The sequence below is a fragment of the Mobula hypostoma genome, chromosome 1 (genome assembly GCF_963921235.1).
Source record: "Mobula hypostoma chromosome 1, sMobHyp1.1, whole genome shotgun sequence".
Taxonomy (NCBI): domain Eukaryota; kingdom Metazoa; phylum Chordata; class Chondrichthyes; order Myliobatiformes; family Myliobatidae; genus Mobula; species Mobula hypostoma.
This window is the reverse complement of record NC_086097.1, coordinates 202,840,318-202,856,432: the sequence shown is the minus strand read 5'-3', so window position 1 is coordinate 202,856,432 and position 16,115 is coordinate 202,840,318. Positions and strand designations below refer to the sequence as shown.

General features: G+C 40.9%; 1 protein-coding gene across 3 annotated transcripts in view; it reads right to left on the bottom strand.

Moving 5' to 3' along the window:
• spidr (scaffold protein involved in DNA repair) overlaps positions 1-16,115 on the bottom strand; it is a 282,041-nt gene that overhangs the window by 61,341 nt on the left and 204,585 nt on the right. For all 3 annotated transcript variants that reach the window (XM_063063232.1, XM_063063243.1, XM_063063237.1), the window contains 2 exons: positions 8,946-9,150; positions 5,830-6,119 (listed from right to left, as the gene is read on the bottom strand). In XM_063063232.1, coding sequence (XP_062919302.1) covers positions 5,830-6,119; positions 8,946-9,150 — 495 coding nt within the window. The remainder of the gene's footprint in view (positions 1-5,829; positions 6,120-8,945; positions 9,151-16,115) is intronic.

Below are 16,115 nucleotides of genomic sequence, written 5' to 3'. Positions count from 1 at the left end.
CCCAATCCATTGATGTCAATAGGGGCTACCCTGTCCCCATTCCTCCTGTTGTCCACAACCAGCTCCTTTGTTTTTGTGACATTGTGGGAGAGGTTGTTTTCTTGACACCACTGTGTCAGGGTGATGACTTCTCTATAGGCTGCCTCATTATTTTTGAGATTAGTGTAATGTCGTCAGCAAATTTAATTAGCAGATTGGAGCTGTGGGTGGCAACACAGTTATGGGTATATAGAGAATAAAGGAAGGGGCTTAGGACACAGTCCTGAGAGCCACCTGTGTTGAGGGTTAGAGGGGCAGAGGTGAGGGAGCCCACTCTTACCATCTGCCAGCGATCTGACAGGAAGTCCAGGATCCAGCCACACAAGGCAGGGTGAAGGCTGAGGTCTCTGAGCTTCTTATGGTGTTGAATGTTGAACTGCAGTCCAAGAACAGCATTCTCACATTAGCATCCCTCTTCTCCAGGTGTGTAAGGACAGTGTGTAGAGCTGTGGCTATTGCATCATCTGTCGATCGGCTGTGTCGGTAAGCGAATTGTAAGGTGGGTGGTGGCATGCTGCAGATGTAGTCCTTGACTAGCCTCTCAAAGCATTTGCTTACTATTGAGGTGAGTGCGACAGGATGCCAGTCGTTCAGACGTTACCTTGGTCTTTTTAGGTACTGAAACAATAGTGGATGTTTTGAAGCAGGAGGGTACTCTACGCTAGGAGAGGGAGAGATTAAAAATGTCTGAAAACACACCTGCCGGTTCTGCCGTGCACATCCTGAGTACCCGCCCTAGGAAGCCGTCCGGCCCTGCAGCCTTGCGTACTTTGGCCTCAGAGATGATTAAGCTGCAGGTCACATCTGCTGTAGGTCTCCTCAGGGGCTCAGTATTGGTGACATTGAATTGAGCGTAAAAAGAGATTTAGCTTGTCTGGGAGAGAGGCAGTGATGTTGGAAACTCTGCTGCATTTAGCTTTGAAGTCTGCAATGGTGTGCAGATCTTACCGTAAGCTGTGTGTGTAGTTGGTGGAGAGTTGAGTGTGGATCTTGTCCCTGTACTGTTATTTCACTGCCTTGATGACTTTGCGTAGATCGTGGCTACATTTCTTAAGCTCCTGCTGATTACCAGCAATGTAAGCTCTGTGTCGCATGGTAAGTGCTGTTTGCACAGAACTGTTGCTGAGGTTTCTGGTTTAGATAGACCAACCAATTTCTGGGGGACAACATCCTTGAGGCACTTCCGGATGAAATTTGTGACCACATCCGTGAACTCAGAGACATCCTCATCATGGAAGACATTCCAGTCGACATCATCAAAGCAGTCCTATAGCATGGAGGCTGACTGGTCGGACCATCAGTGGACAGTTTTAACTATGGCCGCCTCTTGTTTCAGTTTCTGCCTGTACTTTGGCAGCAACGGGATGGAGGAGTGATCCAATTTTCCAAATGTTGAGCGAAGGAGTGCTTTGTAAGGGAGAGTAGCAGTGGTCAGAAACAAGCGTAAAATATAATAGCCTAGGAGTTGGTACCATGATCATTGCTTTTCTAAATATAAATTAAATAATGGACTTGATTTTAGTGGGCACAATTACTCAACTTGCTCCCAACAGGACTGATGAAGAGTTTCATTCTAAAATGTCGACCTTTTCTCCCTCTTCTTAAATGCTCCAGGGCCTGTTCAGTTCCTCCTGTATTTTGTGTGTGTGTTTCTCTAAGCCTTCTACAATTCTTGAGAATATTGGAAATCTAAAGCCAGCAAATCAAATCTTTCAACAGTCATCTCATTTAGACCCCAGGATGGCCAGAGACACTTCAACCAATAGCTCCAACATTTTGTTCAGTACCACTTATCTCCTGATTGTTTTTTTCTTGAGCAAATCCCTCACACTTCTCAATTCACAACTATTTCTGGGATATTACTCACAACATCTGTTTGTGTGTTTTCCATTATTAATTTAGGAAATATATGTTTAAAAAATTTATCTTAATGATTCCATGGATGAGGGACAATGTTTATGTGCCTAGATGGGAGAGGGAGGGGAACTATAAGTGCTTGCCTTGGAACTGAGAATCTTGTGAGGAAATCTGACAGAAATATTTAAAACTATTTAGGTTTGAGAGAGAATAGAGTGAAATAGTTCCTATTTATGAAGTGATAAAGAAGTGGAGGAAAGAGGACACATATAATTAAGAGAAAATTAGTTAAAAAAAAGTGAAATGAGGAATATGTTTATTTTTAACAGCAAATAGATGTTGCATTGCTGAAGTAAGAATCATGAATGACAAATACTGAGCCATTGTATTAGACCATCAGACACAGGAGCAGAATTAGGCCTTTTGGCCCATCCGGTCTGCTACACCATTATACCATGGCTGATTTATTACCTCTTTCACAATCTCATTCTCCTGCCTTCTCCCCTTAACCTTTAACACCCTTACTAATCAAGAACCTAACAAACTCTGCTTTAAATATACCCAATGATTTTGCCTCCATAACCATCTGTGGCAATGAATTCCACAGATACCTCCCTCTGACTATTGAAATTTCTCCTCATCTCTGTTTCTATTTCCAGTGGTTTCTGTTTTTATTCTAAAATATCTCGTTGGGGTTTGTGGAAGAGGGTGGTGGAATGGCAAAATTGAACACAAACACCATGGGCTCTTATCTTGTTCAGAAGCCTCATGTGCGGCACCTAGTTAAAGGCCTTCTATAAATCCTTCTTTTTTAATCTTTTTATTAATTTTCAAATTAATAAACATAGCAACAATACTAATACAAAGAGATTGGGATTACATTATTGGAACTGACATATGCAAGTAAAAACTACAGATAAAACAAGTATATTAGGCCTCCCAAACTCTTAACATAATTAAACCTGATAAAAAGAAAAATGAAAAATTATCAAGGAAAAAAAACCCCAAAATAAAAAGAAACTAAACTAAACTGAACCAAAAACTGAACTAAACAAAACTAAACAAAGCTGGGCTATTATATTACACTGAACACAAGTAATTAAGTAGTAGATTCGGTTTTTGAAAGTAATTAGTAGATTCGGTGTTTGATTTTTCTTTCTTTGAAACTTTAATGGGGAAGTATTCTGCTTTTTTTTAAACACCTTCTATAAATCCAAGTAAACAACATCCACTGACTCTCCTTTGTTTACCTTGCCTGTTACTTCCTCAAAGAATTCCAACAGATAGTCAGGCAAGATTTCCCCTTAAGAAAACTATGCTGACTTCGGCCTATTATCATGTGCCTCCAAGCAACCTGAAACCTCGTCCATAGTGGACTCCAACATCTTCACAACCACTTAATTCACTTTAAATTGCCTATAATTTCCTTCCTTTTGTGCCCTCCCCCCTTCTTAAAGGTTGGAGTGACATTTGCAATTTTTTAGTCCTCCGAAACCCAGAATCTAGTGATTCTGGAAAGATCACTACTAATGTCTACATAATCTTTTCATCCACCTCCTTCAGAACCCTGCAGTGTAGTCCATCTGGTCCAGATGACTTATTTACCTTAAGACCTTCCTTTCACAAAAGGATCCTCCAAATCTGTTAGCAAGTCCCAGCCATTTCCATTTCACAGCATGCAGTCACGTTCAGGACTAAGAGAATTTAAATGACCAAACACTGGTGGGTTCCAATGGTAACTGCAAAATTAAGCATAATCTGGAACATTGACTCCAGAAACTGGTAAGTGGCAATAATTTCCTAATTTTTTACTCTTATACTTCTTAAATAGTAACGTGCCAAACACGATTTTCTACTTTGAAAGAGCAATTCTCAAAAGGAAATTTTGGAAAATTATTTGTAAGGCATCCTTCAACATCCTATAATGTAAACCTCCTGGCCCTGAGTATTTTCTCTCTTTAATGCCATTACTTTCCTTTGATAAGTTTTCATTCTGCTTTGACGTTAATTGCCATAGGATGTATGAGAGGCTTTCCTTTTCGTCTAATATCAATACTGACCCAGTAACCATTTCATAGATTCATCGGTTTCTTAATTGCATTTACAATTTTACTGTTAATGGCATTTAAAAGGCTCACACTGCCCTAACCACACTTTTTTTCCTACTATAATTGTAAAACCTTTCAGTGTAGATTTTAAAATTGATTGCAAGTTTCTTTCCACAATATCTTTTTGTAGCTCAGGTTTGTGCCCTTTCAAAGTTGTTTATAGTTCATACAATCAATTGAAGTTTTGCTGGTTTCTGCCTTTCTACATGCTGTTTCTTTTAGCTTTAAGTGCCCTTATCTCTTTAGTTGTCTGTGGCTTACTTCCTTTTGGCAAGTGTAGTTCATGTCCCTTTGGCAAATAAACTGGTTTAGTTTTACATTATATTTTCTTTTGAATGCTTCCCACTGATCAAATACTGATTCAGATACAGGCAGATTTGGCCTATTTACCAAGGACAGTCTCCGTTATAATACCTGTTTTAGTTGGATTATACAGAGAAGATGGACTTAATGTGCTTGTTCTGTGTGATAAATTATGACAACAGAACTGAACTAATTGTTCTTGTGTAGATTCCAGTTCGGTTAGATTTTCACTAAATTTATGTTATATTGTCTTGCTATGGAAATGAATGATCATATTCAGGAAACTGTTCACAGTTTTGCATTAATCATCACCATCATTATGTGCCATGTCGTATAACACGGCCTATCATGGTCTTCCTTCTCTATCCATAACCATGATTGTTCTTGGCAATTTCTTCTACAGAAGTGGTTTGCCATTGCCTTCTTCTGGGCAGTGTCTTTACAAGATGGTAACCCCAGCCATTATCAATACTCTTCAGAGATTGCCTAGCGTCAATGGTTGCACAACCAGGACTTCTGGTTATGTACCAGCTGCTGATATGATAATCCACCACCTGTGCCCATGGCTTCACAACCCTGATCAGGGGTCTAAGCAGGTGCTACACCTTACCCATGGGTGACCTGCAGGCTAGAGGAGAGAAGGAGCGCCTACACCTCTTGGGTAGAGACATATCTTCACTACGGCAAGTTGCATTACTAGAACGTTACAAGAATGAACCTCTTAAAGTAATATAAGACTTTAGTTAGACCCCACCTGGAGTACTGTATTCAGTTCTGGTCACTTCACTACAGGAAGGATGTGGATACAACAGAGAGTGCAGAGGAAATTTACAAGAATGTTGCCTGGATTGGAGAGCATGCCTTTTGAACTCGTGAACTTGTCCTTTTCTTCTTGGAGTGACAGAGGATGAGAGGTGACCTGGTATAGGTGTATAAGATGATGAGAGGCATTGATCGTGTGGATAACCAGAAGCTTTATCCCTGGGCTGAAATGGCTAACGCAAGGGGGCAGAGTTTTAAGGTGTTTGCAAGTAGGTACAAGGGGCATGTCAGAGGTAAGTTTTTCACACAGAGAGGGGTGGGTGCGAAGAATGCACTGCCAGCGATGGTGGTAGAGGTGGATACAATAGGGTTTTTAAAGAGACTTAGGTAGGTACATGGAGCTTAGAAAAATAGAGGGCTATGCAGTAGGGAATTTCGAGGCAGTTTCTAGAGTAGGTTATATGGTTGGCATAACATTGTGGGCCGAAGGGCCTGTAATGTGCTATAGATTTCTATGTTCGATGTCCTCTTAACTCCTTCATTCTTTACTTTCTTCTACAAATTCAGGGTTCTGAAACCCAAGCTTAGTGATGTCACTACCTACTCATCAGCTCATCATTATTTTATTTTGATTTTACACCATGTTAATACAAAATGATTTTTGTATTGTTCAGTTTAATGGTGCATGAATTTCAAACCCCACCTCCCTCACCACTTCATCAACAAAAATAACGTACTTAATATTGAATCCAACACTTACCTTGCATTTTGTTGACCCATGTTTGAACACAGGGAATGATCTGTGTGGTTGCTTCTGATCAGTTGATTGTGGAGAATATCTTTTACAGGAAGGCAGTATACTCTCTGAATAACAACTTTCAGATTTTTCTTTCCCCATCCTGCTGCTCCCTGGTTTTCAATTACTTCAAGTAATGAGTCACATACACTATTGGCCAAAAAATTATGTTCAAGATCCAACACCTGTATTGGTTTCTCTTGTTGGCTTATTGATAATACACTTTGTGTATTCTCTGTAGTTAGTGCAATTCCCTGTTTTGTAAAAGAAAATCATTAACAATTGATTAACATTCAAGACGAAGATATCAGTGTACTTTTGATCAAAAATAGATAACAAAGCAAGGAAACAATGCAATCTGCAAAATGCACCAGTTTTCCCAGGATACTCAAATAGCAATAGCAAGGATTATGTACACATGGGGGGGCAGGGGAGAATGAAATTTGAAAATGTTGGATAGTTGCTTTGAAATTGGATTTCAATTAATTTTGATATATTAAATGTTAATATGCTATGTTTTATCTTTACACCATTGAGTGTCACAAAAAACCTGCAAAATTGGGATTTTCATAGAAGATTAAGCAGGTGATTGTCACACGACTTGGATACTAATTCACAGGAAACCAGTGCTAAGAAAGTACACTCTCTGAGTGAGTTGCTTTTGAATTTAATGTATACTGATGATGTCATTGTATAAAAGAAATTAAATTACAATGAATTACAAGAGGAAAGTACTTGATTCATTTTCCCAAGGACCAGCATTCAAAGGGGCCATTCCATGAAAACATGCACAAAAGCTTTATTTCCACAATTTATGTATTCAATACACAAATGAGTCCAATTTCTGGTTAAACAGGCTCGGTATTTTCACTTAAATTTAACACAACATGGCTGAATTCAAGTGCCATGTGAGATATACTTAGAATCATCGAGACCTACAGCAATACAGCATAGATACAGGAAAATGGAAGGATATTGATATTGTGCAGGCAGAAGGGATTAGTTTAGTTGGCCATTTGATTACTAATTTAATTGGCCCGGCACAGAATTGTGGGCCGAAGGGCCTGTTCCTGTGCTGTCCTGTTCTATGTTCTACAGTACTGTGCAAAAGTCTCAGGCACATGTAAAAAAAATATATAAAGCGAAGATGCTTTCAAAAATAAATCAAATCAATATTTGGTGTGATCTCCCTTTGCCTTTAAAACTGCATTAATTCTCTTGCAGTGTTATGCCATTTTATAAGAAAATTGGCTAGTAAGTTGTCCCAAGCATCTTGGAGAACTTGCCACAGACATTGGCTGTCTCACTTGATTCTGCCTCTCCAGGAAATCCCAAACATCCTCAATGATGTTGAGATCAGATTTCTGTTGAGTCTGTACCATCTGAAACCATATAAATAATCTGGAGTGCTGAAGACTTTCTCACAATACTTTATACAGCTCCTTCCAGCCCAAGGAGTCCATGCCAACAATGGCGCCCAGCTGGTCCCAATTTCCTGCACTTAGCCCATATCCCTCCAAGCCCAGCAGCTCTATGTGCCTTTTAAATAATATTGCAACTGCTGAGACTTTTTCTTCTTGAAGCTTGTCCAATCTCCTCACCATCCTGTATATAAAAAAGTTGCCTCTCATGTCTCTTGTCAATCAATTTTGACAATGTGACTGAAAATTTGCAAAAAAGCTCTGAGGGAAATGGTACGATTCATCAAATAGAGTTGTAATATTTTCTTGTTTCAGTCTATACTTAAGCCTGTACTATTTCTTTACGGCCGTTGCAAAAGATTCCAGGAATCAGAGGGGCTGTTAAGGGAAAATTATATCTATCATTATATTTTTGATAATAATATTCTTATTTTGATGATAATAATAATTATTCAATTTTCTTTATGTCACCGCGCATTATTTTTGACCAGGTGCTGCACATGGGATGGCTAAACGAGAGAAGAGACGATTGGTATAACAGGACAGATGCTAGCATGGATAGAAGATTGGCTAACTGGCAGGAAGCAAAGAATGGGAATAAAGGGAGCTTTTTCTGGTTGGCTGCTGGTGAATAGTGGTGTTCTGCTGGGGTTGGTGTTGAGACCACTTCTTTTTTTGTTATATGTCAATGACTTGGATGACAGAACTGATAGCTTTGTGGTCAGGTTTGCGGATGATATGAAGATACATGGAAAGGCAACTCATGTTGAGGAAGCAGGGAGTCTGCAGAAGGACTTTCACAGTTTAAGAGAATGGGAAAAGTGGCAGATGGAATATAGTGTAGGAAAGAATGTGGTCATGCATTTTGGTTGAGGGAATAAAGGCTCAGACTATTTTCTAAGTGAGGAGCAAATTCAGAAATCAGTGAAGCAAAGGGACTTGGGAATCTTATGGTCTTACGGTTCTATGGAGTCCTATGGTCTTTACTGTGTTTAGGAATCCTGACAACACCCAGATGAGGGCATGAGCTAGTGTCCTGGAGTTCTTCTTTGTTATCTAGTATACTGTACCTCCTGTCCTATCATCTCCTCCGTCCCTGTCACGCTCCATTATTTTTCCCTATACCCTCCCAGGAGGTCCTATCCCTGTCTTTTATTCCACTCACAGCTCCTGTTTATAACTCTGGAAAATTAGGAAAGTAATGACCATCATGCAATGATCTCCCACACCGCATGACAGCACACACTGAGAGCCGAAGAGACTGTACTCTGCCTGATATACTACTGAATATCAGAACTTCTTGTTAAATCATCCAAACCAAGATTTGGTTAGGTCTCTGACCATAGTTTAGGCACCACCAGTCCAAAGCAAAATTAAAGCTCAGTTTAAAGCATAGTCCATTTCTAGATCTATTAAGAACTGTTAAAATTTCAGCATGTAACAGTACACTAAGGGAAATGAAGTAATGTGCTATGCAAGAAATGCACAACTTCTTTGCTGATCAATAATTTGTGTTCATCTAACATTAGATATTGGGAGGATTTTTCAACAAAATGGACAGAATGGCTTGACTAAACGGATTGGTTTACTTCTTGCCAGTAATATTTTATCTCTTAATAAAAATAATTGTAAAAAAAGCAGAAATGCATGGAAGTTCACCTGATCAGTTAAACAATGTTTCTGTCTTGCATCAGCGAGGTTAAATTTCACAGCTAAAGATATTGAGGATTTTTTGGACACAGGTAACTTTTCAGGGGAGCAATTTTTAACTCCGATTCCAGCAACATGTTTTGAAAATATCTTCTGACTGAAGTAAGTGCACAAAATAACAGAAGTTCTTTCACCTTGCACGTCAAGTTTCTGCCTGCCAAAAACAAAGTTGAAAAATTACAAATTATGTTGCTTTGTCGTTCAAATACTACTTCGCAAATTATCCTGCTAAATAATATACTGAAATTAAACAATAAAATGAATCATACATTACTTTAATACAGATAATGTTGATGCAAAAGACTAAAAAATAAATACCCAGCATTAATGATGTAAAAATATTGAAGGCAGAAAGGCAAGAGACATAAGAATAAACAGCAAGGATAACAAGTTTAGGGAACCTCGGTTTTCAAGAGAGATTGAGGCACTGGTTAAGAAAAAGGGACTGGCAGCTGTTGGTGGACCTCGAAGGGCAGCTGAAGTTCCCCAACCATATCGCAGCCACCACCCTGCGACCAGACATTGTCCTAGTGTCTGAGTCTACTAAGGAAGTGGTGCTGCTGGAGCTGACAGTCCCATGGGAAGATCGCTTGGAGGAGGCCTTTGAAAGGAAGCTCTTCAAGTACACAGGACTGGTCAGCAACTGTCAGCAGACTGGATGGAGGGCGAGGTGTCTCCCAGTGGAGGTTGGTTGTAGGGGATACGTAGCCCATTCTTTAGTTAGAGCCTTCAGCATTTTGGGCATCGAGGGAGAGAGGAAGAGGAGAGCCATCCGCAGTACCACCGATGCAGCAGAGAGGGCCTCAGGATGGCTGTGGCTCAAAAGAGGGCAGCCATGAAGTCATAAGTAGCTAGCCATCTGGACACAAGCTGGGGTCTGATCAGCCCCAGCTGGGTCACCTGGAGGAGGTTGTATGATGTTGAAAGACCCAAAACACCCGATGATTCCAGGAATATCACTGAAGATGTGTCCAGAAGCATCAATAGATATATGTACACAGGCACTGGTTAAGAAAAAGAAAAGGCGCCTCGCAGGTATAGGCAGGTAGGAACAAAGGAGGTACTTTCGGAGTATAAGAAATACAAGGTAACACTTATGAAGGAAATCAGGAGGGCTCAAAGGAGGCATGAATTTGCTCTCGCAGACAAGGTGAAGGAGTATCCTAAGGGTTTCCACAGATATACCATTTGTATTAAGAACAAAACGATAGCAAGGGTCAAAATTAGCCCTCTGAAGATCAGGGTGGTAATCTATGCGTAGAGTATAAAGAGATGGCGGAGATCTTAAATGGATCTTTTGCATCTGTACTTGAGAGATGGACACGGAGTCTACTGAAGTGAGGCAAAGCAGCAGTGAGGTCATGGACCCATTACAGATTACCGAGGTAGTTTTTGGTGTCTTGATGCAAATTTGGGCAGATAAATCCTCAACGCCTAACAAGGTGTTCCCTCGGACTCTTTGGGAGGCTAGTGTAGAAATTGCAGAGCCCCTAGCAGAGATACTTAGCCACGGGTGAGGTGCTGGAAGACTGGAAGGTCCTAAGGTTGTTCTGTTGCTTAGGAAAGGCTCTAAGAATAAACAAGGAAATTATAGGCTAGTGAGTCTAATATCAGTAGTGGGAAAGTTATTGGAAAGTACTTTAAGGGACTGGATATATAAGTATTTCGATGGGCAGGGACTGATGCGGAATAGTCAACATAGCTTTCTGCGTGCTAAGTCGTGTCTAACCACTCTTATAGTTTTTCGAGAAAGTTACCAGGAAAATTGATGAAGGCAAGGCAGTCGATGTTGTCTACATGGACTTTAGCAAGATCTTTGACAAGGTCAAACATGGAGCTTGGTCAAGAAGGTTTACTCGCTTGGCATTCAAGATGAGGTACTAAACTGAATTAGATATTGGCTTCACGGGAGAAGGCACAAAGTGGTAGTAAATGGCTGTCTCTGTAACTGGAGGCCTGTGACTAGTGGTGTGCCGCACGTGCTGAGTCCGTTGCTGTTGGTCATCTATATGAACAATATGGATGATAATGTGATAAATTGGATCAGCAATTTTCGGATGGGACCAAGATTAGGGGTGTAGTGGACAGCGAGGAAGACTAGCAAAACTTGCAGTGGGATCTGGACCAGCTGGAAAAAATGGGCTGAAAAATATAAATGGAATTTAATGCAGATAAGTGTGAGATTTGGACCTTATGAGGGCCAACCAGGGTAGGTCTTACACGGTGAACAGTAGGGCTCAAAGGAGTGTGGTAAAACAGAGGGATTTTGGAATATGGATCCATAATTCCTTGAATGTGGCATCACAGGTCATAAAGACTTATGACTATGTGGGTAGCCACAGTTCCAATGCCATAGTTATTTATGCCGATGACTCAACATATAGGAGGGAGGTAGAAAATCTGGCTGAGTGATGCCAAAACAACAACCTCTCAGTTAATGACAGCAAAATCAAAGAGCTGATTATTAACTACAGGAGGAGGAAACAGGAAGTCCATGAACCAGTCCTCATCAGGGATCGAGGTGGAGAGGGTCAGCAACTTTAAATTCCTCAGTGTTACCATTTCAGAAGACTTTTTCTGGGCCCAGCACATACATGCAATTATGAAGAAAGCATGGCAGTACCTCTACTTCGTTAGAAGTTTGTGAAGATTCGGCAAAACATTCAAGAACAATTATTACCCCCTCAACCATCAGGCTCTTGAACCAGTTGGGATAACTTCACTGAACTTCACCTGCCCCTTCACTGAACTGTTCCCACAACTTTCAAGGACTCTTAAGCTCGCGTTCTTGATATTTATTGCCTATTTATCATCATTATTGTTACTTACTTTAAATTTTTTCCCTCTTTTGTATTTGCACAGTATCACATTTTTTGCATATTGGTTGTTCGTCCAACCTGTTGGGTGCAGAGTTTCATTGATTCTAGTATGGTTCCTGGATTTACTGAGTATGCCCACAAGAAAACAAATCTCAAGGTTGTATATGGTGACAAGTATGTACTTTAATAATAAACTTAATTTACTTTAACTTTGAAAGAAAACTTCTGGCACAATGGCCTTCATAAATCAATGTATTTAGTACAGGAGTTGGGATGTTACGTTAAAATTGTATAAGGCGTTGGAAAGGCTTACTTTGGAGTATAGTGTGCAAGTTTGGTCACCTACTTACAGGAAAGGTGTAAATAAGATTGAAAGAGTGCAAAGAAAATTTACAAGGATGTTGCCAGGACTTGAGGACCTGAGTTATAGGGAAAGGTTGAACAGGTTGGGTCTTCATTCTCCAGAAGGTAGAAAATTGTCTTGGATGCAGGTTCAATTTCAACATTTAAGAGAAATCTGGGTAGTTGGGAGGGGTACGGAGGACTATGGGTTGGGTGCATGTCCATGGGACTAGACAGATTAATGGTTCAGCATGGTTTTAGACAATAGGCAATAGGTACAGGAGTAGGTCATTCGGCCCTTTGAGCCAGCACCGCTATTCACTGTGATCATGGCCGATCATCCACAATCAGTACTCTGTTCCTGCCTTATCCCCATATCCCTTGACTCCGCTATCTCTAAGAGCTCTATCTAACTCTTTCTTGAAAGAATCCAGAGAATTGGTCTCCACTGCCTTCTGAGACAGAGAATTCCACAGATCCACAACCCTCTGTCTGAAAAAATTTTTCCTCAACTCCATTCTAAATGGTCTACCCCTTATTCTTAAACTGTGGCCTCTGGTTCTGGACTCCCCCAACATCGGGAACATGTTTCCTGGCTCTAGCATGTCCAATCCCTTCATAATCTTATATGTTTCAATCAGATCCCCTCTCATCCTTCTAAATTCCAGTGTATACCAGCCCAGTCACTCCAATCTTTCAACATATGACATTCCCGCCATCCCTGGAATTAACCCAGTGAACCTCTGCTGCACTCCCTTCATAGCAAGAATGTCCTCCCTCAAATTTGGAGACCAAAACTGCACACAATACTCCAGGTGGGGTCTCACCAGGGTCTTGTACAACTGCAGAAGGACCTCTTTGCTCCTATACTCAGCTCCCCTTGTTATGAAGGCCAACATGCCATTAGCTTTCTTCACTGCCTGCTGTACCTGTATGCTTACCTTCAATGACTGATGAACAAGGACACCCAGATCTCGTTGTACTTCCCCTTCTCCTAACTTGACACCATTCAGATAGTAATCTGCCTTCCTGTTCTTGCCACCAAAGTGGATAACCTCACATTTATCCACATTAAACTGCATCTGCCATGCATCTGCCCACTCACCCAACCTGTCCAATTCACCCTGCATTCTCATAACAACCCCTCACATTTCACATTGTCACCCAGCTTTGTGCCATCTGCAAATTTGCTAATTACTTTTAATCCCTTCATCTAAATAATTAATGTATATTGTAAATAGCTGCGGTCCCAGCACTGAGCCTTGCGGTACCCCACTAGTCACTGTCCGCCATTCTGAAAAGGACCCGTTAATCCCTACTCTTTGTTTCCTGTCTGCCAACCAATTTTCTATCCATGTCAGTGCCTTACCCCCAATACCATGTGCTCTAATTTTGCCCACTAACCTCCTATGTGGGACCTTATCAAAGGCTTTCTGAAAATCCAGGTACACTACATCCACTGGTTTTCCCATGTCCATTTTCAGAGTTACATCCTCAAAAAATTCCAGAAGATCAGTCAAGCATGATTTCCCCTTCGTAAGTCCATGCTGACTCGGACCTATCCTGCTACTGATATCCAAATATGCCGCTATTTCATCTTTTATAATTGACTCCAGCATCTTCCCCACCACTGATGTCAGACTAACTGGTCTATAATTGCCTATAATTGTTCTGATGGGCCAAAGGGCCTGTTTCTGTGCTGTAGTATCCTATGACTCTATGCCTCTAATTACCACCTGCCCTTCACCTCTCTCTTAATAGTTATGATTATCACTTTCTTTATTTTATAGATTCCAACAATAGTAGCCTTTGTATTTCCATTCATCACCATTCAGAAACAGTCTCCACCCTTACCTTCCCCTCCCCGGTACCTGGCTGAATCTAACCAGCATTCTTCACCCTTCCTTGGTGCACCTATTACTTACTACCTCTCTCTCCTCTTCATATAGGCTGTCTCATCTCTTATTCCTAATGCAAGGCATTGACCCAAATGTTAACAGGTATGAAAGGTGAAATGTTTCAGGGGAACATGAGGGGAACTTCTCCACTCAGAGGGTGGTGTGAGCAAAAGTGGTGGATGTGGGCTTGACTTCAACACCAAGAGAAATGTAGATAGGTACATGGACAGGAAGGATGTGCAGGGCCATGGTCCAAATCACCAGATATTTATTGAATTAAAAACTTGCAATTGCTGGAAACCTGAAACTGCCAGAAAACCTCAGATCATCAGGCAATATCTGTGAAAGGGAAACACAGTAAGTGTTTCAGGTCAAAACAGCTTTGTCAGAACTGCAAGTACATTCTTTCGATATCAAATATTGATATTGATGGTGGGAATGGAACATTTTCATGTGCCTTCACTTCCTTCCTCAGTGCCACCATAATTAGGGACTAGGTCATGCTGAGTCAGTGAGACTGGCTGGCAGCTGCTCTTCCCATGACTGCTCACTCTCCTGTCTCAACTGTCTCTGTGATCCTTCCTCACACACTGTTTTGTTCATTTCCGACTTACAAACAGTTTGGGTCATGAAGCCCTGCCATCATCTGGGAACTGCCGACAGTATATCATTTTCAACACAATCATGTTTGCATAATCACAGTTCCTGAAGGGGTTTTCATTATTCTACACAAAGTGAGAAAGAAAACCCTCGTCATTCATTGCAGAAATACAGAAGCTTCACAAAGACATGAAGCTTTCAGTACCTGGAATCATGTCTAATGAATTTAAATGTGATTTTAATAAAAAGTAATAAGCTGAAAGTGTGAGATCGCATGGTATCTGGGGGCTCAGTGGTAAGCAGCAGACAATAATGACTGGAAGCTGTTTCTTAGACTGGAGGGCTACGTCTAGTGGAGTGCCAGAGCGGTTGGTGTTGGGACTCCTGTTGTTAGAAATTTATATAAAAGTTTAGATGTGAATTACAAGGCATGGTTAGTCAGTTTGTGGAGAATGCTAAAATATGTGGTGTTGCAGATAGTGTAGAAGGTTTTCAAGACTTACAGGGGGGAACTGGATCAGCTAGATAAGTAGGCTGAGGACTGGCAAATAGCTTTCAATCCAGATAAATATGATGTATTGCATTTTGGGAGAGCAAACCAGGGTAAGACTTGTAAAATAAATGGTAGAGCTCTGTAGAGTGTTCTGGAATAGAGGAACATAGGACTGCAAAAGCATGGTTTGCTGAAAGCAGTACCACAGGCAGACAAGGCATTTGGCATGCTGGCCTTCATTAATCAGGATAAAAATTGTATGTTTCCATAACCTCATTACTCTAACTTGGTACTTTAACAGTGGGAATAGGAATGAAATCTTAAGTAAGCTATTCAGAACAAGAAAGAGGGACTGTTATTGACTATTGCCAGATTCCTTTTTAAAATATGAAGTCCCCTCTGGCAATATTATGCACTTGCACTACTCTTGAGGGATTTTTCACACCTTGCTGAAAGACAATTCAGTCCAACCTCCTAGTCACTGGTTTTGGAGATGCTGTCATAATGGTCTAAACAAACAGCTGCCATGTACCTTACACAAGGTACACAATGCAGTCAGAACCTTAGTGGGCAGGGAATATATAATTAGCATAGCGAGGTGCTAATCATGCAAGTTGCTCTGTACCGCATGGTGCAAAGACAAGTGTTGTTGTGCCTTGAAGGATGGAGGAACAATTCTGGTCTGTTATGTAATAGGTCAATTACTGCAAAATACCCAGCTCTATGACCTTCTCTTCCAACCACAATTCGGAACCAGTGTACAAGAACACAGGCCCAATGCGAGGCTATAACAGGGATTTGGAAATGTGGGCCCTTGAAACCTGGTGAGAAGCAAGGAGAAGGCAGTGTGCAATGGCTTGTGAGCATGAGGTTATAGTTCTCTTTACTCTTTCTAAAACAGCACAGTTAGGTGCACTGGAACTGTTCCAGAATGTGGGGAAGTTAACATTTCATATACTGAATTTTC